A 27,600-nucleotide genomic window follows, 5' to 3' on the forward strand; every position below is an offset into this window, starting at 1 on the left:
CAGCCCTGCCGGACTCGTACCTGAAGGCGAAGACATGACCCGCGGGCTGGAGACGCTGCTCTGCTCGCGGCCGGCTCAGGAGACCTCTTCCTTTGTGCGCGAGGCCCGTGGCGGCCGTGGCGGCGGCGCAGCACCCGTCTGTGCCAGGCCTACGGGTCGCGACCAAAACCCTTTTAATCTCCCGCCCCGGTGCCTGCGGACAGCCAGCCTGGTGTCTCCCCAGGTGCGAGTCCTCTGGACAGCCCCGCGGTGGCTGAGCGCCGGAAGCCAGTGCGTGGTCCATGCGGGTGGCCGGAGTCGGACAGGGGACACTCCCGGAGCAGTCTGGCTCCGGGAAGCTCGGTCGGGGTTTGGCAGAAACTCCCTTTGAATATTGGCGTTTTTGGTATTTCCCGTGTTCTTCAGTTAATGTGTTTATAGACGACGGAATGGTGTACCTGTGCTAAAAAAGATGGTGGTGTGAAAGCTTTCTGCTTAAGTCATGCAAGAGCGATGAACCTCCTCTGTGGAGTCGGAGTATCCCTGGGCAGGGACCACTTTCTTTTTTGTTGTTAATCCTCACCTGAGGATATTTTTCCCATTGATTTTTTTTTTTTTTTTTTGAGAGAGTGGAAGGGAAGGGGGGAGGAGAAACATTGCTTGGTTGCCCCCTGCATGCGCCCCGACCTGCACGCCAGGTACATGCCCTTGACCAGGAATCGAACCCTGGACGCTTTGGTGCTCCGCCAATGCTCTAACCACTGAGAAATGCAGGCCAGGCAAGCAGTGACCACTTTTGTTTATTGTCTTCATGTGGAAATAACTTTCTTAAAAGAGCTCCTCAGCCCTAACCGGTTTGGCTCAGTGGATAGAGCGTCGGCCTGCGGACTGAGGGGTCCCGGGTTCGATTCCAGTCAAGGGCATGTACCTTGGTTGCAGGCACATCCCCGGTAGGGGGTGTGCAGGAGGCAGCTGATCGATGTTTCTCTCTCATCGATGTTTCTAACTATCCCTCTCCCTTCCTCTCTGTAAAAAATCAATAAAATATATTTTTTAAAAAAAGCTCCTCAGTGGGTGGGCTGTACCTCAGCTTTCCACCTAAAGGCGCAGCTGTAGAGACTATTATTCCTAACCCCCCAGCAGCGTTCACCCAGTTTTCCAGGGACCGGGACCTCTCTAAGGAAGAGAATGTCCCGTTTCCGTGGACTCCGGCTCATTTAGGAATGGAGTTCCATGGTGTCTGCTAGAACATTGGCCTGGAAGTCAATAAAATTTTTAACTTTACCCTTCAGGCAAGTTATTTGATTTCGGTTCCTTAGTTTCTCCTACAGATACTTAGCTCAAATATATTTCTGTAAATAAATGAGACATGATAGCACATATTTTGTTTATGAAAATATATATGGAAGATGCTTCCCTGAGTTTTGGCTTGGATGTCACAGTTCCAGCCATGTCTTGTGTCCTGAGAGTCACCCTGCTTAAACCTTCAAGTCCCTATTTGAGGTGAAGTCTCTCACTAGTCGTTGGCTCAGTTCCCAGTGATCTTTCTCTCCTCTGACTCTTTTTGTCTTAGAAGATTATATTCCTTTGGAGTGTTTGTTAGGATTTAGCTCTTCATTACTTGCTGATAGTGTCATGTGTGCTTAACATCCTTTGTCAATCCGAATACTAAGTGTATGAGCATCATGAAGTTCTAGATTTATTCCCATTATTCCTAGACCAGTAAATGTGTAGGAATTGAGGAGCCAGTAACATTCATTTCCACAAGGATTCCCTTCCTGTTAAACTACCATTTTCTCTTTTATTCTGCCTTCTCTTGGCACTTCTGCAGATACTTGTTTTTTCTAATTTTCCTCTTCCAATTAGATTATAGGTCTAAAAGGGTCTTTTCCTCCTTTGATAGTCATTCGTCAGCATGTATTTTTGAGCCTCTCCTATGTGCCAGCCCTGTATTATGGGTATGGTATGCCACTGTAGAACAGAAAGCTTCACCTCAGTCTTTGCTTGTAGGATGAGTTCTTTGGTGCACCTTGAAGCAGTGTAATGCAATGAGTCAACTCTGGAGTTGTGCAAACCTGGGTTCAAGCTCTGGCTCCATTATGTATTGGCTTTGTGATGTTAGGCAACTTATTTAACCACTCTTAAACCTTAGTTTTCGGATGAAATAATGGGGATAATAACAGTATCTGCCTCATAAGTTGTCCATATTCAATAAGACAAGGTGTTCAGTGCCTGACAATTACAACTGCTTAATAAGTGTTGATTCTTGTTATGATCAAATACTAATTTTCTTTTTTTAAAAAAATATTTGTATTAATTTCAGAGAGGAAGGGAGAGGGAGAGATAGAAACATCAATGATGATAGAAAATCATTGATCGGCTGCCTCTTGCACGCCCCTTACTGGGGATTGAGCCCGCAACCAGGACATGTGTTCTTGCTGGGAATCCAACCTGGGACCCTTCAGTCCACAGGCTGACGCTCTATCCACTGAGCCAAACCAACTAGGACTCTATTTTAGTTTTTTAATTTTTATTTTGAACATCAAACTTCTAAGAATATAATAGGATTACTGTCCAAAATACTAACAAGTTGTTTTGTTCATTGAGCTTTTTGCTTTAGAGAATAGATAAAATAGCTGTGAGAAAAAAAAATAGCTGTGAGATAGCTTAGTTCAGTCTGCTTTCTGTCCTTTTTCAGGAGCAGCAGAGAACTGTGGACAATTCTGCTTGGAAGGTCAGCTCTGAGAGAACTGGTAAGTGGTGGTGTTCTTGAGTGGATTCTATGGATCTTTGTGCAGTTTGTATTTTTTTTTTTAAAGTGCCTTCTCTTTGAAGTAGGAAGTAAACACATTTTTTAAATTCTAAAACTTTATATATATATTTTTTCTCTGCTGAAATGTAGTGTGTCTTATAATCTCGCTGCTAAAAGTTTTCTAAATCTGCGCCTCTCTTTGTTCCTTAGTGATTCCTTTTCTGAAAAGATAACAGTGCTGCTTGATTGGCTGCTCAGGGTCAGGGTATAAATACTGTCCTGCTACCTCAGGCTAAAAAGATTCTCAGGCTTTTTCTGTCTCATACTTTACTTGCCTTTTCTCCTTTTTCCATTTAGATAGCTCCTTAGGTCAGAGAGACTGTGGTTTCTAGGACATTTTCAAGTATATAATCAATAAAGGACAGTTCTTCATATTGATCCTCTAGTGTTCTGACCCTGTGATGGTAAAATGTTAAGATGACATTCAATTATTACTATTGTTGATGTTATTGTAATTAATAAAAGGAACGATAACACCTTTTTTAGAGCCTTAACATTTTTTGATATGTCTTCATCTCATAATTCCACTTCTAGGACTGCATCATTTTTTTTTTTTTTTTGTTATCCTCACCTGAGGATATTTTTTCCATTGCTTTCCAGAGAAAGTGGAAGGGAAGGAGGGAGAGGGGAGAAAGACACAGAGAGAAACACTGATGTGAGAGAAACATATCGACTGGTTGCCTCCTGCACACACTCCGACTACGGGCAGGGAGCAAACCTGCAACCCAGGTGGATGCCCTTGACGGGGAATCGAACCCACGGCCTTTGGTGCATAGTCTGATGCTCCAACCACTGAGCACACCGGCTAGGGCAAGGACTATCTTTTAAAAGAAAAAAATCCTGGAAAGGCTTTGTGCACAAAGCTCTTAACCATAGCATTATTTATATTAATAAGGAATTACCGTCAGCTTAAGTGTAGCTAACATTAGAAGAATGGTAAATAAATTATGATCTAGCCACTTAATAAAATATGCAATCACTTAACGTTTATCAAGATTTTCATAATAAGGTGAAATCATTATGTTAGAATGTTAAGCAAAGAAAAGGCTATAAAATTCTCTATTCAAAATGATTTCAACTGGGGAAGAACACTTCTTTTTATTTTCAAAATAAATTTTTAATGTGTTTTTATTGATTTCAGAGAGAGGAAGGGAGAGGGAGAGAGAGACAGAAACACTGTTGATGAAAGAGAATCATCAATCGGCTGCTTTCTGCACGCTCCCTACTGGGGATGGAACCTGTAACCCAGGCATGTGCCCTGAACAGGAATCCAACCGTGACCGCCTGGTTCATAGGTCGGTGCTCAACCACTGAGCCACACCAGCTGGCTTTAAAAATAAGACTGAAAGGAATATGTAATCATCACTGTGATCCTGAAGTCTGATTAAAATTGCATTTGTATTATTTCCTTGTTCTTTTCCAGAATCAGATTGAGGCAGAACTGAATAAACATTGGCAGCGGCTATTAGAAGGACTTTCATACTATAAACCTCCCAGGTATGGCTATCATAAGCATCTGCTTAGAGTAATTCCCCTGAAGAAGCTGGTATAGATGAAACCATTTTCATGAATGGTATTGCTGGGTTGGGTAGATCAGAGAGAATACAATTTGGTTACCAGTAGAAACCAAATTGTCTCTTTAAAGGAAACCAGTGGAAACCTGTCTTTATAAAGAAAGGGAAATTCCTTCTAAAAATACAGTATTGTTGAATCCAGTTATATAACTGTAGTGTCTGGGGATGAAGGTTTATTAAATATTCAGTTAAGTATTCAAATATATATTTTGGTCCGAATTGTGTGAGGCACTGTCAGCACCAAATGCTGGAATATAACAGCGAACAATTTTTATTTTGGAGGTGAATGTAAGTTTTTTTTGTTTTGTTTTTTACTGGGAAGTGGAAAAATAAAGTAGTTAAAACAGAAGAAAAGACCATACCTGTAGGAAGGACTAGACTCTTTTACCTTAATTCCTAGTCCAGATCTCACTGTGTTATGCATTGTAGTTCCCAAGCACCCCCATTTCCCTTCTGCTTCTGAACATCTGTTGATTTTATTCCATCTTCACTTTCCACCTTCATTCTCTTAGGTTAGTGAAGAACTTTTTTTTGTTTTGTTCATCTGTTAACCCTTCCCCCATAATTATTTTGAAGTAACTCACAGACATCATTACAGTTATTTTATCTGTAAATACTTTACTATGTATCTAAAGTATATGAACTTAAAAAAAGATAATCACCATATTATCACATTTAGGTACTTTTATTATTGTTTCCATTTTACAGATGGGGAAACTGAGGCACAAAGAGGTTAAGTAACTTGCCCAAGGTCACACAGCTAGTAAGTGGTAGAACCAGGATTCAAACCTGGCAGTCTTACTCCAGTGTCTGTGTTCTTAACCATCATTCTATGTTGCCTCTTTCAGAACTTATTGTTTAACTTTATACTAGCCTTTGTGTTGTGGATTTTCTGTGAAATGTGAGAGTCTCTATAAAAATCCAACAACAACATGCTTTAGTTCACAGACTAGGCATTTAGGGCATTAGTTTCTTTTTTTTTTAAAGACAAAAGTTCCCTTTCTGGTACATGGGAGTTGAAGTTTAACAGAATTTTTTTTTTTAAACTGTTGGCTTTATTTGAATTTAACACCCCCAAATTTTTTCTTTAATGTCTTCTTTCTGTTGTATGATCAATGCAGGGTACCACATTGCATTCAGCTGTCATGTCTTCTAAGCTCTTAGTTTGACAGTATCTCAGTCTTTTTTTGATTTTCATGACCTGAATAGTTTTGAGGAGGACTGATCAAATATTTTATAAAATGCCCTCAATTTGGATTTGTTTGATGTTTCTCCTATTATTAGATTAGGTTGTGGGTTTTGGAGAAGAATTCAGAAAGGTAAAGTACCATTCTTACCACATCATAATAGAGGATACGTATTGAAAGAGTTATCCATATGAAATCACTGGTGATGTTAACTTTGCTCCCTTGGCTAAGGTAGCATTTGCCAAGTTTCTCCTCTGTAAAGTCACTTTTTTCTCTCTCTGTCCCCTATTTTTTGGAAGCGAGTCACTAAATATAGCCACTCTCAAGGTAGGGGTATAGTGGAATTAAACTTCACCTTCTAAAGGGAGTAGTACCTATGTATATTATTTGGACTTTTTCTCCTATTTACTTATTTGTCTGTCTGTCTGTTTATTCATTTCTATCACTAGGAATTCGTGTATATTTAGTTTATACTTGTTTATACCTGTTCCAGCTTTGGCCAGTGGAAGTTTTTTTAGATTGGCTTCTGTGACCTTTTGACATGTGCCCTCCTTTTTAAGAAAAAAAAAAAAATTTATTGATTTTTTACAGAGAGGAAGGGAAAGGGATAGAGAGTTAGAATCATTGATGAGAGAGAAACACCGATCAGCTGCCTCCTGCACACCCCCTACTGGGGATGTGCCTGCAACCATGGTACATGTCCTTGTCCGAAATTGAACCTGGGACCCTTCAGTCCGCAGGCCGATGCTCTATCCACTGAGCCAAACCGGTCAGGGCTGTGCCCTCCTTTTGTTTCCTGAGTATTTTCTTTACTTTCTGGCATTACAAGATGTTCCAGGTTCATCTAGTATTTTCTCCACCCCAGCTCTAGATCAACCATTTCACCAAGGATTCCTGGTGCCTTTTATTAGAGAATGGTATTGGAAACCAAGATCTGGATGCTGGGTGTGCTCACTGCTGCAATGGGCATGGGGTGGGGTGTCATAGCTTCTAGGCCTTCTCAGTGGACAGAGCTAGGTAATATATGTATATATACTAACACCTGGTCTTAAATTTCACCTCAACATTTTATTAGCTGTGGGATTTTTGGTAAGTTGTTTTCTGAGTGTTGGTAATTCCATTTGTAAAATGGGGATAGTAATATTTACCTTTCAGAGTAGTTGTAAGGATAAAAAATAATTAATGTAACTCTCATTTATAAATACTATTGTTATAGCTATCATTTGTAACAGACCTAAACTATATTTATTACCTAGGCATAAATAGTTCTGTGTTATAAAGTCTGTAGCAATGAACTTGTGTGTGTGTGTGTATTTTGTAGTCACTTAAAGGGCAAAAATAGGTCTGTAGTAAAAATATCTTGAAGTATTTTTATTTTAACCCCCAGAGGGTTACTGAGAATGAGGAAATGATTCATTGTTCTTTTCATAGTCCAAATTCAGCTGAAAAAGTGAAAGCTAAAAAAGATGTACCTTCACCACTGAAGGAACTGGGTTTACGAATCAGCAAGTTTTTGGTAAGTAAAAGTTAGCATTGGCTCAATTTATTACCTGGAGTATGGATGTGCATGGTTTTATTGTTAGTGATTATTAGTGGAAATTCAGTTTACTTCAGTTTTGGAGATTAAATTGAATACTGTGTTTTAAAAATATCTAGATTGCAACTCTTCTGACATTGAGCTACAAATCCAGTTGCCTGGCACATATACTGTATATCATAGTGTTTTCTTCAGCATACACGTGATGTTCTTTAAATTGACTAGACCCGTGGTCGGCAAACTGCGGCTCGCGAACCACATGCGGCTCTTTGGCCCCTTGAGTGTGGCTCTTCCTAGGCCTTAGGAGTACCCTAATTAAGTTAATAACAATGTACCTACATATATAGTTTAAGTTTAAAAAATTTGGCTCTCAAAAGAAATTTCAATCGTTGTACTGTTGATATTTGGCTCTGTTGACTAATGAGTTTGCCGACCACTGGACTAAACTGTATTTAAATATGTAGCTGTTTCCTTTTAATTTTGGAAACCCAGAGACTGTCTGCTGCTGTATTAATGTGCTTGATGAATGAGCACAGTTGTTTCTGGCATTTACATTTGTCACATAAATTACGTGCCTGTGACTTGCTCCTTTTTTCTCCTATTTCAGTTAAAATTGTTATGTTGTATGAAATCTTTAAAAGGATTTTTGTTTATTCAAGTTCTGTGTTCATTCCAGAGGACAAATCTTTAGAATGCTTTGCATCCGATATATGATTTCTGAGCTGAGGTGACTGTTCCCCACTTATGACCTCTGTGTTTCAGGGTCTTGACGAAGAACAGAGTGTGCAGTTACTCCAGTGTTACCTTCAAGAGGATTACAGAGGTACTCGGGACTTACTAAAGGTTTGTGGTTATGTTCAGCTCCATTCTCTTGCCTTTATCCTTTTCCTTGTTAGTTTTAGATAATTTAAGGTTTTGGTACCAGTTCCTTGCAACAGAGGTAGGTAATCAGATAAAGCCACTTTCAGGAAAGACTGTTTAAAGGCCTAAAAAAACAGATGCTTAAGCTGAGGTCGGTGCTCAGACTTGAAGGTGGGGAGGGGTCAAATACTGACATGTTCATCAGAGTCTCAGGATATTAGAGCTGAAATGGACCTAGAACAACATTTAGCCTGTCTGGTTTCTCATCCTATATAATAAAAAGCTAATATGCAAATTGTCCCCTCCACCCAGAGTTCGACCAGGGCGCAGGGCCGGCCGGCCAACCTTCCATGGCCTCTCCCCTCAGCTGGCCCAGCCCGAACAGCCCCGATGGGGGTGGGCTAGACTCCACCTGTGCACGAATTTGTGCACCGGGCCTCTAGTTATATATATGAGGAAACTAAAGCCAGAGGAGGGGGGCAGGGATTTGAGCACAGACTTGAATATTTAGTTGGGTAAAATGTTTGCAGAAATGAATGGGCAATTATAATCTTGAAGGGTGAGGTGAACATGTTTACCTTTTTGTGTGTGTGAATTTAGTATTGCTAATAAGGTGGCTTCCTGGCTTTTCTTTTTTCCTTCAGGTGGTACTGCAAGATGAGAGGCAGAGCCAGGCCTTAATCCTGAAGGTCAGTAGTAGTCACCATTTCCGTTCTTCTATGTAAAATTGGGTACCGGTTCCTTGACCTTGTTTTCCTGAGCATTGCTGCCTTTAACTCTTGTTGGGTAAGCATTGAGGTCCTAATGAGGAAGCTTATTACTTGTTTTGTGAAACAAGAGGTTTTTAATCCACTGGAACCAGCCGAGCTCTTTTTCCAAAGGAGATTCTTCAGTCATTGGGGGTGAGAACTGGTTAATGGATATTTTTTCTCTAGATCTAAATGCAACAGGATTAATTTGTATTTCTTTAACTCCCCCTTCCTCCCAAAGCAACCTTCTCACCCAGGATCTGATTTTAAAATGGAATTTTATCATGACTTCTGAAGTAGTTTCCTATTTGGTATCTAGTGAGAACTAAGTACATTAGTTATAAGGAATTAGGACATACATCAGTGGTGTTTTTATATTTGCTGTCATATATTTGGCTGTCAGTTTATAGTATTGTGTATTACTTGAATGCTCTAACTGCTAGAAAAATTTGTTTATATTATTAAGTAATTGCTTTTATCTTGCATGACTTTACCTGTATCCCATTCATGAAGGTCTTTTGCTTTCTTTTTGGCCTAATACTGTTTCCATTTCTGTGATTGGTTTTATTTTATTTTATTTTTTAAAAATATGTTTTTATTGATTTTAGAGAGAGAGTAAGGGAGAGGGAGAGAGAGGGAGAAAAATCAATGAGAAAGAAAGATTGATTGGCTGCCTCCTGTATGCCCCCTACTTGGGGATCGAGTCTGCAATCCGGGTATGTACCCTGACCAGGAATCGAACTGGCAACCTCTTGGTGCATGGAATGACATTCAACTAACTGAGCCACACTGGCCAGGGCTGTGATTGATTATAAATTGAACTTTTTCATGCACATCTTTAAGTGATCTCTTTATCAATAAATTTACAATTGAGTATCCCATGCAATTGTGAGTAACTGATTTTGAATATTTTTCCCAGATTGCAGATTATTATTATGAAGAAAGGATGTGTATTCTTCGTTGTGTCTTACACCTTCTCACTTATTTCCAAGATGAAAGACATCCTTATAGGGTAAGCCCATTTTGTCTTCTTGGTTCTCTTTACCCTGTAAAATTCAACTCTTTTAAATAATTTTATATTATTCACACTCATATTTATTTGAATATTTAACTTTTACTTTAGGTATAAGTTACCCTGTTTTGGATTTTTTTTAAAAGGTTGAATATGCAGACTGTGTTGATAAATTGGAGAAGGAGCTAGTTATAAAATATAGACAGCAGTTTGAAGAGCTTTATAGAACTGAAGCACCAACATGGGAGACACATGGAAACCTCATGGTATGTGTTTATTGGACCCTCTTATAATTCTTAGAAGAATTATATACTCTTTCTCATAGAGCTCCAAGTTAAATTATTTATTCATTTGTTAAACTTAAAACGTAAGTTATCAGTCTTCAGAAAAATTTAAATATGTTATATGGATAAAACATTTACTTTCTCTCTTACCTAAAATATTCTCTTAATGATTAATGGAACTCTATACTCAAGATTTTGTCTTCCTTATTATCATTATTTAGTGTGTGACACTAGTCTGATTATTTTATCCTAGATCTAAAGCCAATCTGCATTTATAGATTACTAATGTTATTGTTATAATCTTTTGTTTTGACAATGATATGTGTTTATTAAAACAATTCAACCAAAACACAATAGGTATTTTAAATATTTAATAGAAGAAAAGGGCCCATTTATAATAGCAACAAAAGCATAAATTTCTCAAGGAAAAAACATAGTATATATAGGGTTTAATACCATCCATGGTTTCAGGCATCCACTGAGGGTCTTGGAATGTATCCCCCACGGGTAACGGGGCCTACTATACATGTATTACCTGGTAAAAATAACTTTACAAATTTAAATATGTTTGTAAATCTGACTTTATTTCTCTCCCATTTTTTTCTTCATTGGTTGTGCAGACTGAGCGTCAGGTGTCTCGCTGGTTTGTCCAGTGCCTTCGGGAACAGTCCATGCTGCTAGAAATTATCTTCCTTTATTATGCATACTTTGAGATGGCACCTAGTGACCTATTGGTATTAACCAAGCTGTTTAAAGAGCAAGGATTTGGTAGTAGGCAGACCAACAGGCACCTGGTGGATGAGACCATGGATCCTTTTGTGGATCGGATTGGGTAAGTCTGAATTAATGGAGGTCATAGAACTTGTACAGTGTTACATTGATATTATAGTGATTCTGTGAATGGGTGAGGGGAGGAGTACTTTTCACTTAATGGGTGGGGAAATAGATGGGTGCTACCATGTTCCAGGTCATATAGGGAGTAAAGACTGGGATTGAAAGGACATGGTCTCTCAAAGTAAGTATGGCATTCTATTAGTTTACTTACTGTCTTCACCGAAGAGGTTCATCCATTCAACAAAATATTTGTTGAGCACCTATTGCAGGCCAGACACTGTGCAAACGCTGAGACCATGAAAAATAAGGCAGATTTGTTTTCTGCCTCTTTGAGATCCGTTTATGGACTTTGAATTTTATGGCAATGGATATATTTACATTTAGAGGTCTGTTCCCTCTGAGGACAAAGATACACACTTGAACAGTCAGAGAGTTTATCAAGGTCAGATATAATTGGTGGCTGTAGAAACCTCCAGGACTTGATCTGTGCTTTGGTAGGCACAAGCCATGTTAACTGTTGAGCATTTAAAATGTGGCTGGTCAAATTGGGATGTGTTGGAAGTGTAAAATACAACCTGGATTTATAAGACTTAGTGTGAGAAAAAATGTAACATAACTCAATCATAATTTCTTTGATATTGAAGTGTCTTAAGATTTCACCTATTTTCCAATGAGGTTAGAGTAGCATTCATGACACCGTGATACTGTTTTCCTTTCTAGCTACTTCAGTGCCCTTATCCTGGTGGAAGGCATGGATATTGAGTCATTGCTCAAGTGTGCTTTGGATGACAGAAGAGAACTGCATCAGTTTGCCCAGGATGGGCTTATTTGCCAGGTGAACTTTGAGCAGCCTCTGGCCTTTGTGCAGACCTTTCGTAGTAGTATGTTTTTGACCACTCAACTATACTCTTACATAAAATTTTTCTTGTTGTGAAATTTGAGGTTCTGCATTGTTAAGTTGATTGGATTTTTCAATTATCTGCACAGAGGTGATAGTGGAATCTGTGAGGGTGAGTGGAGTCACTCAGGGAGAGGATATAAGGACAAAAGACGCCCAAGGATAGAACCTTTGGGAGGTGGTCTGTATATATGGAGCCTGTGCAAGAAGAGGAAAGGGGAAGAACTTTTGAGATGGGATGGTTAGAAAGATAGAAAATGAGGAGAAAGCAGAGAAAGTTCAAGAAGGATCAGGGGAAATTTGGAGAGTCTCTATTTGAGCATGTATTTTATTTTTTTAAAATATATTTTATTGATTTTTTACAGAGAGGAAGGGAGAGGGATAGAGAATTAGAATCATCGATGAGAGAGAAACATTGATCAGATGCCTCCTGCACGCCCCCTACTGGGGATGTGCCCAAAACCCAGGTACATGCTCTTGACTGAAATTGAACCTGGGACCCTTCAGTCCGCAGGCCGACGCTCTGTCCACTGAGCCAAACCGGCTACGGCTGAACATGTATTTTATAATCTTAGGTTAAGACTGCTAAAAATCAGGAGGGAAAAAAAAGTATGGGTAAAAGGGAGAGTACTTGAAGGGTCTGTTAGTGAGGTGGCTGGGGGTTTGGGAAGAGTAAAATACCAGAATGAGGGAGGGCCCTCCGTGGATGAATAGAAGACTTTAATTATGTGTAATGAAGGATCCTGTGGAAGGGTCCTGATTCTTTCTGTTTATTGACACAGATGTTTTCCTTTTTCATTAGGATATGGACCGTTTGATGTTGACCTTTGGGGACATTCCACATCATGCCCCAGTGCTTTTGGCCTGGGCTCTCCTTCGCCACACCCTGAATCCAGAAGAGACAAGCAGTGTTGTCCGGAAGATAGGTGGCACAGCCATCCAGCTGAATGTATTTCAGTACTTGACCCGACTACTTCGCTCACTGTCTAGTGGGGGAAATGATGTGAGACTCGGGCTATTGGTATTTGAACTTGAGAATGGGCAAAGAGCAGGGCGGAAGCTTATTAATGAATCATGATAATAGTAATAATAATTGTAGTAGTGATGTAGATAATGATGATATTATTATAACTGACCTTTATAGACACTGTGCTCATCACTTTCTGGTACATTATCTTATTTCATCTTTGTATCACTTTTTTGCACTATAGATTAGCATTCTGGTTTTTTTGCATTAGGAAATTGACATTCAGGGAGATAAAATTTGCCCACAGGAATAATTGCCACTTAGTGGCGGATATAGTTTGAACCCACTATGTCTGACTTTTTGCCAGTATAGTTTATCTCTTAGACGATAGCTTTGGCCATATTGACAGGAGAAATCTTTTTGGGGTGCTTATTCAGTTATAACAGGATGAACTAGACATTCTTTTGAGTCTTGTGTTGAGGCTTAATTTGTATGACACTGTTTAGTCAGCTTGTTTTGACATCTGAAATGAAACCTCAGCCAACGGGCCCCACTTGTTGGCACTGTTTGACTTATCTTGGTGACAGTTCAGGCAGCTGCAGAGTTCATGTTAGCACATACAAGCTATCCTTTTTGTAGGCCGGATGTGATTTTCTTCCCCATGGAAACTTTGATCATTTTGGAAATGATTCTCTTTTGATTTTTTTCTTATAATATTTTTTAGAAATATGTTTTTTTATCGATTTTAGAAAGAGAGGAAGGGAGAGGGATAGAGAGATAGACACATCGATGAGAGAATCATCAGTTGGCTGCCTCCTGCACACCCCCCACTGGGGATTGAGCCTGAAATCCAGGCATATGCCCTGACCGGGAATGGAACTAGCAACCTCTTGGTTTATGGGTCAATCAGTGTTCAACCACTAAGCCACACCGGCTGGGGTCTTGTAATATTTTTGGTTCCTGCTTTCTCTTCCTTTGTCTTCCTGATCTTGGGACTAAATTAGGAAAATTACGAAGCCTCAGTTTCCCTTCCCATTTTTTCACAGGGACTATATCCATGTGATAGGATTATGCTGAATCTGGGAAAGAATGAGTTATTCAGATTATTCACTGACTCCTTTGCCATTACAGTGCACCACCAGCACCGCATGCATGTGTGTCTATGGACTCCTTTCTTTCGTGCTGACCTCGCTGGAGCTACACACACTGGGCAATCAGCAGGTCAGTGTCTGGCTTTTGTGAGGCTGGCTGCACTGCCCAGCTTTGCAATCATATCCCCAAGATGTCACTTTGGAGCTGATAAAACACATACCCATATATCTCAGGTGTATTGCTATTTGTTTTCACTCATTGTATTATACACATGATACATATTAATGATACAAAAATCAGAAGGTGCCGATAAAAAGAAAAATGTGTATTCCTATCCCACAGGATAACCTATTAACATTTTATTGGGTTTCCTTCAAAATATTTTCTGTATACATATGTAAAAACAGAATAATTCTTCTCTAGAAATGGAATCACAATGTATAAACTGTTTGGTAATCTCATTTTTTTACTCTAGTGCATCTGTCCTAAACATCTGTGGGTGCTAATAAAAATTCTTTTGCAGTATTTTTTAAAAAAAGAAACATTTCAAACTTACACTAAAGTAGAAAAAATTGTATAATGAACCGTCCTGATCCCATCACCAGCTTCACAGCTGATATATTCATTTTCGCCCCTGCCCTTCTTGATTATTTTGAAGCAAATTCAGACATTTCATTTCATGAATATTTTAGTAAACCTTCACAATCATTGTTATATCTAAAAACAATATCTGTATATATCAAATCAGGAATCAAATTTCTAATTATCTTATAAATCTCATAAATTTGTCATAAGTTTGTTTGGAAAAGAATCTAAATAAGCAAGGTCTACACATTATTAGTTGATAAATCTGTCAAATTTCTTTTAGTTTGTAATTGTGTGGTCCGCTATGGTAGCCACAAGCCACATCATTGTCTAGTTCTGTAGTTCTCTAGGGTTTACAAAATGGCACTGCCCTAATTCTATCTTTCCTCTTGTGTTTAGTGGTTGGAACATTGTCATAAAAAAGAAATTGGTTTCACAATGTATGCAAATAGTGAATTATTATGTACACCTGAAACTAATGTAATGTATGTCAGTTATACCTCAGCTTAAGATTTTTTTTGCTCTCTCTAACTATTTGATACTCTGCTTTTCCAAAGGTGGTCAAAATTTTTACATATCAGTGTGAACTCATGATAAACACATTAGCTTTGTTTTAATTAACCCATTGGAGTTATTATTCTTATGCTCAGATTGGCCCATCTTTGGTCAGTAAAAACTTTTTATTTTTTATTATTATTATTTTTTAATATATTTTATTGATTTTTTACAGAGAGGAAGGGAGAGGGATAGAAAGTTAGAGACATCGATGAGAGAGAAACATCGATCAGCTGCCTCCTGCACACCTCCTACTGGGGATGTACCCGCAACCAAGGTACATGCCCTTGACTAGAATCGAACCTGGGACCTTTCAGTCCGCAGGCTGATGCTCTCTCCACTGAGCCAAACCGGTTAGGGCACTAAAAACTTTTTTAGATTAGCTTCTGGATCTGTTTCACATATTTTAATAGCTCTGATGCTTTCTGGCCTGACAACTGTTGCAGGATTGTCTTACATGATTCCTGCCCGACACCTGGAATCTGCCATTTCTCCAATGAGTCTTAAAGTAGGTTTTTATGGCGAAGTCATTGTATTCATTTTTAATAACTAGGGACTTGTTATGGAAATTAAAGAAATTGATGAATTTGATGAAAATGTTTTATCATTGGAGAGAAAAACATTTGATGTTAATTGAAAGAATCAATTTCCAAAGCTCTAGGCAGTGGTTCTCAACCTTCCTAATGCCGCGACCCTTTAATACAGTTCCTCATGTTGTGGTGATCCCCAACCATAAAATTATTTTCGTTGCTACTTCATAACTGTAATCTTGCTACTGTTATGAATCGTAATGTAAATATCTGATATGCAGGATGTATTTTCATTGTTCGCGACCCACAGGTTGAGAACCGCTGTGAGGCTTAGAACAAGTTTTGCATCTTTTCCAAAATTCTGGTCACATTTGGATTCTTTTATACCCCTGGAGGATTGGTATTAACATACTAGGATTGCAAGATACCTAGTACTTGGATTTTTTAAAAATGTATTTTATTGATTTTTTTAAGAGAAGGAAGGGGGAGGGAGGGAGAGAGACATTGATTTGTTATTCCACTTATGTATTCATTGGTCGATTCTTATATGTGCTCTGGCCGGAGATTGAATCTGCAACCTAAGCATATCAGAATGATGCTCTAACCAACTGAGTTAGTAGGACTTGATTAGATTCCCAGTGTGTGCCAAGCCCTGTGCTAGGTGCTGAGAATGAATGAATGAATGAATAAATAAATAAATAAATAAAACCCCAGCCAGTTTGGCTCAGGGTTAGAGCATTGGCCCTCGGACTGAAGGGTCCTGGGTTTGATTCCAGTCAAGGGCACATACGTTGGTTGCAGGCTCCATATTCGCCCTGGTTGTGGTGCATGCAGGAGGCAACAAATTGATGTGTCTCTGACATCGATGTTTCTCTTCTCTCTCTGTCTCTCTCCATCCCTTCCACTCTGTCTAAAAATCAATGGGAAAAATATCCTTGGGGTGAGAATAAACAAACAAAATTTAAAGGCATTATTCTTGTTCTCTAGAACAGTTTAGCTGATCCTAGTTATAGCTCACATTTACATGGCATTTGAAAATTTACAGTTCACTTCCCTGTACATTCTCATTTAATCCTTAGGACAATACTGTGAAGCAGAGAATATTGTCACCATTTTACAGATAAAGAATTTGAAGTTCAGAGAATTTGCCTAACAGCATACAACAGATATTATATATACCCTATATGGGCTGTAATCTTACTTTTTAAACCCAGAGTTCTTTTTGACATACTAAATGAGGTATTATTGGTGCGTATTATACACACACACACACACACACACACACACACACACACACTAGAGCAGGGGTCCTCAAACTTTTTAAACGGGGCCAGTTCACTGCCCCTCAGACAGTTGGAGGGCCGGACTATAGTTTAAAAAAAAAACTATGAACAAATTCCTATGCACACAGCGGCGGCAAATACACCCGGCAGGCCGGATAAATGTTTTCGGCGGGCCGTAGTTTGAGGACCCCTGCACTAGGAGGCCTGGGGCACAAAAAATTTGTGCCCTGGGGGGGGGGTCCCTCAGCCCGGCCTATGCCCTTCTTCAGTCTGGGGCCCCTCGGAGAATGTCCCCCTGCTGGCTTAGGCCCCTCCCTGGGGGATCGGGCCCAAGCTGGCAGTCAGACATCCCTTTGGCAGCCCAGCAGCCCTTGGGGGATGTCCACTTGCCAGCGGGAGCAGGCCTAAGCTGCAGTCGAACATCCTTAGTGCTGCTGAGGAGGCGGGAGAGGCTCCCACCACCATCGCTGTACTGGCAGCCATCAGCCTGGCTTGTGGCTGAGCAGAGCTCCCCCTGTGGGAGCACACTGACCACCAGGGGGCAGCTCCTGCATTGAGCATCTGCCCCCTGGTGGTCAGTGTGTGTCATAGTGACCAGTCATTCCCAGTCGTTCTGCTGTTAGGGTCAGTTTGCATATTACCCTTTTATTATATAGGATAGAGGCCTGGTGCATGGGTGGGGGCTGGCTGGTTTGCCCTGAAGGGTGTCCCGGATCAGGGTAGGGGTCCCGCCGGGGTGCCTGGCCAGCCTAGGTGAGGGGCTGATGGGTGTTTGCAGGCTGGTCACGCCTCCTTCAGGGTGGGGGTCCCCACTGGGGTGCCTGGCCAGCCTGGGTGAGGGGCTGATGGCTGTTTGCAGGCTGGTCAAGTCCCCCCTCCAGTGGGGACCCTCACCCCATGGAGGTTTGGTCAGCCTGGGTGAGGGGCTGATGGCTGTTTTCAGGCTGGCCACACCCCCTTTAGGATGGGGGGTCCCCACTGGGGTGCCTGGCCAGTCTGGGTGAGGGGCTGAGGGCCGTTTTCAGGCTGGCCAAGCCTCCCGGCGACGGAAGCTCCCAGCCTCTCCTTTTTTTCTTTTTTTTCTTTTTATTCTGGGATTTATTTACCTTCTATAATTGAAACTTTGTAGCCTTGAGAGGAGCTCAGAGCCGGCCAGGGCGGGCGGGAGGGAGGGAAGCCTCCTGCTTGCTCCAGCTCCGTGGACATGGCCAGCTGAAAGCAGGTATCTGGGGTTTGTTTAACTTCTATAATTGAAACTTTGTTGCTTTGAGTGGAGCTCAGAGCCGGCCGTGGCAAGCGGGAAGCTTGGCTTCTTCCATCATTGGGGCAACCAAGCCTCCTGGTTGCTCCAGCTCTGTGGCTGCCGGCCGCCATCCTGGTTGGGTTAATTTGCATATAGTCGCTCTGATTGGCTGGTGAGCGTGGCTTAAGGCGTAGCGAAGGTATGATCAATTTGCACGTTTGTTTTTTATTAGTGTAGATATTTAAGTCCTAACCTGAGGATATTTTTCCATTGATTTTAGAATGGAAGAGAGAGGGAAAGACAGAAATATTAATGTGAGAGAAACACATTGATTTTTAAAAAAATATATTTTATTGATTTTTTACAGAGAGGAAGGGAGAGGGATAGAGAGTTAGTTAGAAACATCAATAAGAGAGAAACATCGATCAGCTGCCTCCTGCACACCCCCTACTAGGGATGTGTCCGCAGCCAAGGTACATGCCCCTGACTGGAATCAAACCAAACCCAGGACCCTTCAGTTCGCAGGCCGACTCTCTATCCACTGATCCAAACTGGTCAGGGCTGGGAGAAACACATTGATTGGTTGCCTCCTGCAGGGGCCCTGACCAGGGCCTAGGCCAGGGAGAAGCCTGCAATCTAGGTACATGCCCTTGACCGGAATTGAACCTGGGACCCTTTGTTCCACAGGTGATGATCTATCCACTGAGCAAAACTGGCTAGGACTAAAATATGTTTTTATTGATTTCAGAGAGGAAGGGAGAGAGAGACAGAAACATCAATGATGAGAGAGAATCATTGATCGGCTGCCTCCTGCACGTCCCCCACTGGGGATGAAGCCCACAATCCAGACATGTGCCCTGACCGGGAATTGAACCGTAAACTCCTGGTTTATAGTTGATGCTCAACCACTGAGCCATACCAGTCGGGCTCATTGGTATTTTTATTTCAACAGAATATAGTAAAAAAAAAAAGATAGACTGGTTCACCTAGGGAAAACAAGCCATTTTCTCTCCCTTATCCCAACAGGATATAATTGACACAGCATGTGAAGTCTTGGCAGACCCTTCTCTTCCAGAACTATTCTGGGGAACAGTAAGTATGTCATTGGGAGTCATGCTATGATACTCTCTGTAACAAAAGAATTTATTAAGCACTTTGTGAAAGGTGTTATACTAAGCATTTATGTCCATTTTCTTATTTAATCTTTACAAAAACCTATGAAGTAGACGGTATTATCTCCGTTTTGCATATGAGGAAAGGTGATGCTCAGGGATGTGAGGTGACTTGTCCAAGGTCAACCAGTTAGACATCCAGGATCGGGTCAAGTTCTGTCTGACTGAGTCTGTGTCTACATTATTAACCGGTGTGCTGTCTATCCTGCCTACTAAGTCTTTTTTCACATTGGGAGTCGCAGGCACCAGTATTGCTGTAACTTTTTTTGGAGAATTATTATGAGTTTATTTGAGTCAAACTGAAGACATGCCAAGGAACAAGATCTCAAATGCTCTCATTGCTGTAATCTTTTTTCTTTTTTAAAGATATTTTATTGATTTTTAGAGAGAGGGGGGAAGAGAGAGAGAGAAACATTGATGTGAGCAAAACATCGATTGCCTGCACATCCCTTACTGGGGATTGATCCTGGAACCTGGGCATGTGCCCTGACTGGAACTCAAACTGTGACCTCCTGGTTCATAGGTCAACCCTCAACCACTGAGCCACACATGCTGGGTACCAGTACTTAGTCTTAGCATTGGCAACAGCCTCAAGTCTCAAGGTCCAGCTGATGAATAAATTTGTACTTATTTTTTGGCCTGACTAGTCTCCTTGTATATTTTGTTCTTTTTTTCCTGATATGCCATTTAAGTCTTACAGAATCACAGTGTTCCTGGGAGAAATAGTATTTATATTGAGGCTCTGTTGCATGTATATGGTGGCTAAATGCTGACAAATAGTTGGGTGTTTTTCACTTTAGTGGAAACTTGTCATGCAAAGGTGAACAATGTTGTCTTTCTCAAGAGAAGATTGCCAGAAGAGGTCACTGGAGGCAGTAGTAGTCTCTTTTCAGGTCCTAACCGAGTCAATTGTTGATAGCCTTTTTTAGTGGAAATATGGAAGTTTTAAATTACTAGAGAGAGAGGGTAATTTGTAGATAATGTTAAGGTCAGTGATTTCTCCCCTTTCACCATAGGAGCCAACCTCTGGTCTTGGGATCATTCTGGACAGTGTATGTGGAATGTTTCCCCATCTCCTCTCCCCACTCCTACAATTGCTACGGGCCCTCGTATCAGGGAAGTCTACTGCCAAAAAGGTAGGCTGTTCAGTTAGATGCCTAAAGAGAGTGGGAGATGGTTTTTGGGAATCCTTTCTGCTTTCCACATCGAAATCCCATTGCCATGGCAAGTATTAGTCTGAAGTTGAATGAAAATACCTAAGATAGTGCCTCAGTTCTATAAAATTAAATAAAAATGTTTTCATTAAGTACCTTACAGTAGGTACTGTAGGAATAAGACAAAATATAAAGTTCCTTAATATCAATTGGAAGAGAAGAGTAGAATAAGAAATAAATAGCTAATAAAGCCAGGTGATGTATAGTAAATGTCATTTGAGTAGTACAGACCATACTGCTCAGGTGAGGCAACTATCTGTGGAGGGGGGAGGGAGGAAGGGACCTTGAGTTGAAGATGAAAGAATGGTGAAGATTTGGCAAGGAGTGCAGAGGCAGTTCCAGGAGAGTTATAGTGGTGGGTTTGTACGAAGTTTGAGAGTCTACACATACACAGTCTGGCTGGAAGAGCAGAAGGGCAGATGTGGAACCCCTTACATGTGCCCTAGCTAAATGTGTGGCTGTTTGTTTTCCTGCATGTTGGCAGGTATATAGTTTCTTGGATAAAATGTCTTTCTACAATGAGCTTTATAAGCATAAGCCCCATGATGTGATCTCCCATGAAGATGGAACTCTGTGGCGGAGGCAAACACCCAAACTCCTTTACCCACTTGGTAAGATAAAGACTTTGGTTTAGTAACCTCTTTTTCTTTCCTTTTTTTTTTTTTTAAATTTACTAACTTTTATAGAGAGAAAGGGGAGGAGGGGAGAGAGAGAGAAATGCACCTTGACTGCAACATGCATTAAAAAACCATGCATAAAAAAATCATAATGCATTGCCGTGGCCGGTTTGGCTCAGTGGATAGAGCGTCGGCCTGTGGACTGAAAGGTCCCAAGTTCGATTCCGGTCAAGGGCATGTACCTTGGTTGTGGGCACATCCCCAGCGGGAGGTGTGCAGGAGGCAGCTGATCGATGTTTCTAACTCTCTCCCTTCCTCTCTGTAAAAAAATCAAAATATATTAAAAAAAAAATCATAATGCATGTTCATTGTAACAAGGTAAAAAATGCAGAGATACATTTTAAAAAGTTTCTCTCTCTCCAGAACTTCCTCCATTAGAGAATCAATGTTAAGAGTTTACCATGTCCTCTTACATGTTTCTGTATACTCACAAATTCACCCGACACCGTAGTGTTATTACAGATGGATCTGACTTTTTTTTAGTAACTACATAATTATTCTTGATGTTCCATAACTTTTTATTTTTCTCCTAAAGGACATTTAGATTGTGTCAGGTTTTTGCCACCAAAAACAATGCTGCATTTGGTACATAAATCTTAATAAACTGGTGCTTTTATTTTTAGTACATAGAATACCTTGGGATTGTTGGATAATAGGGTATACACAATAAAAATTTAAGTCCACCAACATATGAAATGGATAAACAAAATGTGTATCTGTGTGTGTGTATACATATGTATATGTTTGTATGTACACACACACACACACACACACAGGAATATTATTCAGCCTTAAAAAGGAAGGGAATTCTGACACATGCTGTAACATGGGTGAGCCTAGAAGACATGCAAACTGAATAAGACAGTCACAAAAGGGCAAATATATGATTCCACTCATATGAGATACTTAGAGGAGTGAAATTCATTCAGACAGAAAATAGAATGGTGGGTGATGGGTTGAGGGATGGGGGGATAGGGAATTATCAGTTAATGGGGACAGTTTCAGTTTTGCAAGATGAAAAAAGTTCTGGAGATGAATGGTGGTGATGGTTGCACAAGTGTGAATGTACTTAATGCCACTGGACTATTCACTTCAAATGGTTAAAACGGTAAATTTTATGTTATATATATATTTTACCACAGTTTAAAAAATAATTTAAAAGTTTTGAATACATAGTGCCAAATTGTAAGAAAAGGTACCGATTTATTTTCCTACTGGCAGTGCAGTACGTAAGGGTGACCAGTTAAAACTTGTAAGCTTATGTGTATTCCAGGTGCTCAAAGGAGCAAAATATAGAAGGAACAGCCTTGCTCTTCTAACCCTGGCACCACCACCAACTTAGCCATTGACCTATGGTGCCATCAGGTGGTCTCCCACAGTCATGTGAATGTAATACCACTCTGTGCACTCCGCTGTCTTTAGGCGCATGGAAAGACTCACTTCTCCAAATGAAAAGAGGCTTTTTTCTTTTTAATGGAAAAATGTGTAGCAATGTTAGATACTAGGAAGAGAGCCTATGTGATTGAACATTGGTGTCTGATAGGAGGTACCTCTTCCTGTGGTGTCCTCAGGTGTTAGACCAATTTCTCTTCCTTCCTTAGGGGGTCAGACCAACCTTCGCATACCTCAAGGCACCGTGGGCCAAGTAATGCTGGACGATAGGGCTTACCTGGTTCGCTGGGAGTACTCGTATAGCAGCTGGACCCTCTTTACCTGTGAGATTGAAATGCTGCTGCATGTTGTTTCCACTGCAGGTGAGGTGGGAGACACTGTTATAGGGAAGAAAAATGGACATGCCTAGAGGATTTGGAGGATAGGCAGAGAATTTCAAAACCAAATTCAGAATCATCCAGGTTATGATTAGTGTCATTTGTTACCTGGGTCTCAGAGATTATTCAGTGATCTTAAAGGAATTGTTTTCCGTAAGGTCACAGGCTTCCTTTTTCCTCAGATGTGATTCAGCACTGTCAGCGGGTCAAACCCATCATTGATCTGGTCCATAAGGTCATCAGTACAGATCTTTCAATAGCAGACTGTCTCCTGCCCATCACCTCCCGCATCTACATGCTGCTGCAGCGGTGAGTGTCTGCTCACACCCGTGGGGTTCAAGTCCACACACGTTTGTCTGTGGGAAGCTCTGGTGTGATAACTGTTCCCAACTGAGTGCTGTTTCCTTTCATCATCCTTTCTGAGAAGACGGACTTGGGAAGAGAGAACTGGAAAATATTTGTGATGGAGCAGGATGTATTACTCATTTTACTGAGTATAGTGTACCATTCTCCAACCAGGTTAACAACAGTGATCTCCCCCCCTGTGGATGTCATTGCTTCTTGTGTCAATTGTTTGACCGTTTTGGCTGCCCGGAACCCCGCAAAGGTATGATACTGTCTTCAGAGCAATCCCAAAATGTTGCACTTGGTACCTGAGAACACAGGGACATGGACTCTTCTTTTTCCTTCTCAGGTCTGGACTGATCTTCGTCACACAGGCTTTTTACCATTCATGGCCCACCAGGTCTCCAACATGAGTCAGATGATTAGGTGAGCCAGGTCTTACGGTGGGCAGAGTATATTCCCTGTGAGCACCACGGACATACCAGGTCCAGGCTAGCTTCATTAGTTTAAAGAAGCTTCTCTGTGCCTATTTGCTCCTTGGCTATTCAGCCCTCTGGAAATAGGAGGGATGAATAAGGACAAGGCATCGGAGACACTGGGCCTTGGGGCCAGAGGCTCCTCTTCTCCGAGGCAGCACTGATGGTCCTGCAGTCTTTAAAGCCAGAGAGAGCTATTTCTCATTCAGCAGCAGCCAGCTTAGTTCATGGGAATTAACTTTACAGCCTAGAGAATCCAGGGGTATCCGGATCAAGAGGCTTGGCTTCCCTTTCTTAAGCCAAAATCATTCTGTACTTTTCCTTGTTTCGTGGATATTCCAGCTCTCCTATAGACCAGTTATTAATGCAGAGATCCATCTTACTACCTGAGCATTCTCTCCTTGCTCTCTCTTGCTTATAAGACAATCACGTTTTCCTGATGCTTATTTGATTTTTCACTAAACCTCTTAACGTTGTATATCAATAAAACATGCTCTGAATGTTTATCCTGGGTATAAAATTGCCAAATGTGATTAATTCCTTGCGGAGCTTTCCTATTTTATGCCCGAGCTATATAACAATAATAAGAATGTTTTGTGATTACAGTGTCTTGCAATCTTGAAATCTCCCCGTCATTATTCCCCTCTGCCTCTCTGTCTTTCGCCAGTGCGGAGGGGATGAGTGCTGGAGGGTACGGAAACCTCTTGATGAATAGTGAACAGCCCCAGGGCGAGTATGGGGTCACTATTGCCTTTCTCCGGTTGATCACCACTCTTGTCAAGGTAAAATCTGGTCAGATAGAATCATCTGGAATAATTTCCCTGCCCCTGCTACTTGTCTGCAGGCAGAACAGTTGGCTTGAAGTTATGGTGATAGTAGTTTGTGTGTACTGAGTATTTACTGTGTGCCAGATTCTATAGTAGGTGCTTTATCTAAATTATTTAATCCTCAAAGCCGTTTGGTGTAATACACTGAGTGTCAAGCTATTTTGACTGTAGCCCAAGGTACTATGTCTATTTTATATCACGTTCCAGTAAATCCATGTGTGTGTATATATATATATATATACTCCTAAAACAAGTTTCACAATATGACACTACTCGTTATTTTTTAATATCTTTTTAGTATTTCAGAGAGGAAGGAAGGAAGGAGAGAGAGACAGAAACATCAATGATGAGAGAGAAAATCACTGATCGGCTGCCTCCTGCACGTCCCCCACTAGGGATCAAGCCCACAACCTAGGCATTTGCCCTGACCGGGAATTGAACCTCGACCTCTTGGTTCATAGGTTGATGCTCAGTCACACCAGCCACGCTCACAATATGACACTACTCTTACTACACAAGATTCACTTTGATATTTTCTAAGACGGTGATCTCACAATCCACTAATGCAGTGATTTTCAGCTGGTGTGCTACATACGACACACCAGTGGGCCGCAAGAATTTTAAAACATGTAATATCTATTTAGTTGGGGCCACTGACCTCTTTTCCCTTAGATTGTCAAGTGAATGACAATAACCAACACAACAGTAGCCATCCAGTATGAATCAATCAAAACTATATTGGACTCATTGCACTACAGTGTTCTGATGTTTCTTTTTTTCCATTTAGTTTTTTTGTCAGAATGGCAAAAAATATATTTTTTGATGTGCTGCAGAATTTTAGTAATTTGTGTGTGCCATGAAATGAAAAAGGCTGAAAATGCTGCACTGATGGATGACAACTCAGTTGGAAAAATACTGGTATAGCATGGATTTTGGAGTCAGAGAGAGTTAGGTTTACATTTCAGGTTGACCACTTACTGGCTGCATAACCTGGAGCAAGTATAGAATTTCTCTATTTCTGTAAAATAGGAATGATCAGTGGTCTCCACCTCATGGAGTTGTTGAGAGGGCCGTATGTGAAAAGCACTTGGCACTTCCTGCCTGTCGGAATCAATCTGAATGCTTCAAAAGATAGTTACAGTCCTTTATCGATTGAGATAGGGATGTAAATATAGATGTTATATATAAAGAATCCCCATTTTAACTCATTTTCTATTTACATGTTTTTAATCTTTATTGTTGAAAGTATCAGAGATGTCCCCCAAACCCCCATTTTAAAAATAAGGTAGCTGATGTTAACGAGTAATATTAGGACAAAGAATATTATCAGATCTCCTTTCTGGTATTCCAGTGATGGAGTGAGATAGGGGTTGGGGGGATGGCTGGTGATAACCACAATGAGATGAGCATCTCCATTATGGACAGTCCCATAGCCTTTATGTTGAAGGTCCCTCCTTTCTGACCAGATTGAGCCTTTGTTTCTCTCCTTCATGCAGGTGCCTCTTGTGACAGAGTCACATCGTCTTTTTAGTCCTTTTCTCTATTCTGGAGAATCATACAGCTTGGACTTGTTACACTAGAATGTTCTGATTTTTTTCCCCCCACTAATGACTCAGGTTTACCCAGAATTCCTTTGGACCTATGGTTTTGAAGTTAAATCTCCGTTAATTAAGTTATTTTCCTTAAATAGCATAAGCCCTCTCACTACGGTGTATTGTAGGGACAGCTTGGTAGTACCCAGAGCCAAGGACTGGTGCCCTGCATCATGTTTGTGCTGAAGGAGATGCTTCCCAGCTACCACAAGTGGCGCTACAACTCCCACGGTGTGAGAGAGCAGATTGGTAAGGAAGGTGTGGGCAGGGAAGGTCTGCGGAGTTATTGGCTCCCTGGAGATCTTTCTCTTTGGGGGGAAAGGGTCATCACACAAGGCCACATCATTCCTCTGTCTTTTCTGGAGTCTAGGTTGCCTGATCCTGGAGCTGATTCATGCGATACTGAACCTGTGCCATGAGACAGACCACAGCAGGTATGAGGGGCGATTGCTAGAGCTTGGTGGTCTTGGATGCGGCCAGTCACCAGGGGAAGCGTGGGCTTCTGCTGTGCGGAGCCGGCTCAGCCTTCCACAGGCTGAGCCCAGAACCATCTCTTGAGGTTCTGATTTGTTTTTCACTGGACTGTTCACTCTTTCTTCCTGTTGAGAGAGAACAAATGAATTGGGAACAAGATTGTTCCTAATGATATTGTTACATACACACATCACTTTTTTTCTTTTTAAATATTTATTGTTGAAAGTATTACATATGCCCCATTTTTCCCGCATTGCTCATATCACTTTTATGATCTTTTCAGAAGTTATGCATATTCATTGGAAAATATTCAATCAGTGCAAAATGCCCTTTGCAAACCTGTTTTCCAGAGATGACTATTACCTAGTTAGTGTGTATTCTTCTAGGTTTCTTCCTCTGCTTATACTAACTGCTCTGTAACTTTATTTCCATGCCACTACATATAGATCTGCCTTGTTTTAATGGTTCCAGGCATTCCAATGTGTGAATTAATCATAATTCATTTCAGTAAACATATCCAGTAAGTGATGGACATTTAGATCGATTCTCAGGGTGATCTTTAAGACCAAGTCTTTTTAGAGACAGTGATCAGAGTGTCTTCGTCTGGCCAAGAGCTGATCTGTATCACTGATGTCCAGTTGTTTAGGTTTGGACAATTGCTTTTTCTTCCAGTAATAGACTTGGTGGCTCCCTAGTAACTCAAAATGTGTCTGTCTTCCAGCCACACCCCCAGCCTGCAGTCCCTCTGCATCTGTAGCCTGGCCTACACAGAAGCAGGACAGACAGTTATCAATATCATGGGCATCGGCGTGGACACCATCGACATGGTGATGGCTGCTCAGCCCCGCAGGTAGGACTCCCTCCCCACCTTCCCCCATTTACCTTTATTGTGCCTGCATGTTCTAAGAACTCCAGTTTAAGTTAGCACACAGTAGCTTTTTATTTTATTTATTTTTTTATATATCCTTTTATTGATTTCAGAGAGGAAGGGAGAGGGCGAGAGAGACAGAAACGTCAATGATGAGAGAGAATTATTGACTGGCTGCCTCCTGCATACCCCCTACTGGGGATC

The 27,600-nt window shown here is 41.0% G+C and overlaps 1 protein-coding gene across 2 annotated transcripts in view; it reads left to right on the top strand.

Moving 5' to 3' along the window:
• NUP188 (nucleoporin 188) overlaps nt 1-27,600 on the top strand; it is a 41,929-nt gene that overhangs the window by 1,151 nt on the left and 13,178 nt on the right. For both annotated transcript variants that reach the window (XM_006103168.2, XM_006103169.3), the window contains exons 2-23: nt 2,678-2,732; nt 4,215-4,288; nt 6,984-7,068; nt 7,852-7,932; nt 8,595-8,639; nt 9,619-9,711; nt 9,858-9,977; nt 10,616-10,827; nt 11,550-11,664; nt 12,530-12,730; nt 13,826-13,915; nt 19,009-19,074; nt 20,171-20,290; nt 20,853-20,979; nt 22,647-22,799; nt 22,997-23,123; nt 23,334-23,421; nt 23,509-23,585; nt 24,303-24,417; nt 26,183-26,303; nt 26,425-26,488; nt 27,250-27,378. In XM_006103168.2, the coding sequence (XP_006103230.1) occupies nt 2,678-2,732; nt 4,215-4,288; nt 6,984-7,068; nt 7,852-7,932; nt 8,595-8,639; nt 9,619-9,711; nt 9,858-9,977; nt 10,616-10,827; nt 11,550-11,664; nt 12,530-12,730; nt 13,826-13,915; nt 19,009-19,074; nt 20,171-20,290; nt 20,853-20,979; nt 22,647-22,799; nt 22,997-23,123; nt 23,334-23,421; nt 23,509-23,585; nt 24,303-24,417; nt 26,183-26,303; nt 26,425-26,488; nt 27,250-27,378 (2,358 nt within the window). The remainder of the gene's footprint in view (nt 1-2,677; nt 2,733-4,214; nt 4,289-6,983; nt 7,069-7,851; nt 7,933-8,594; nt 8,640-9,618; nt 9,712-9,857; nt 9,978-10,615; nt 10,828-11,549; nt 11,665-12,529; nt 12,731-13,825; nt 13,916-19,008; nt 19,075-20,170; nt 20,291-20,852; nt 20,980-22,646; nt 22,800-22,996; nt 23,124-23,333; nt 23,422-23,508; nt 23,586-24,302; nt 24,418-26,182; nt 26,304-26,424; nt 26,489-27,249; nt 27,379-27,600) is intronic.

Source organism: Myotis lucifugus, unplaced genomic scaffold (genome assembly GCF_000147115.1).
Source record: "Myotis lucifugus unplaced genomic scaffold, Myoluc2.0 scaffold_465, whole genome shotgun sequence".
Taxonomy (NCBI): Eukaryota; Metazoa; Chordata; class Mammalia; order Chiroptera; family Vespertilionidae; genus Myotis; species Myotis lucifugus.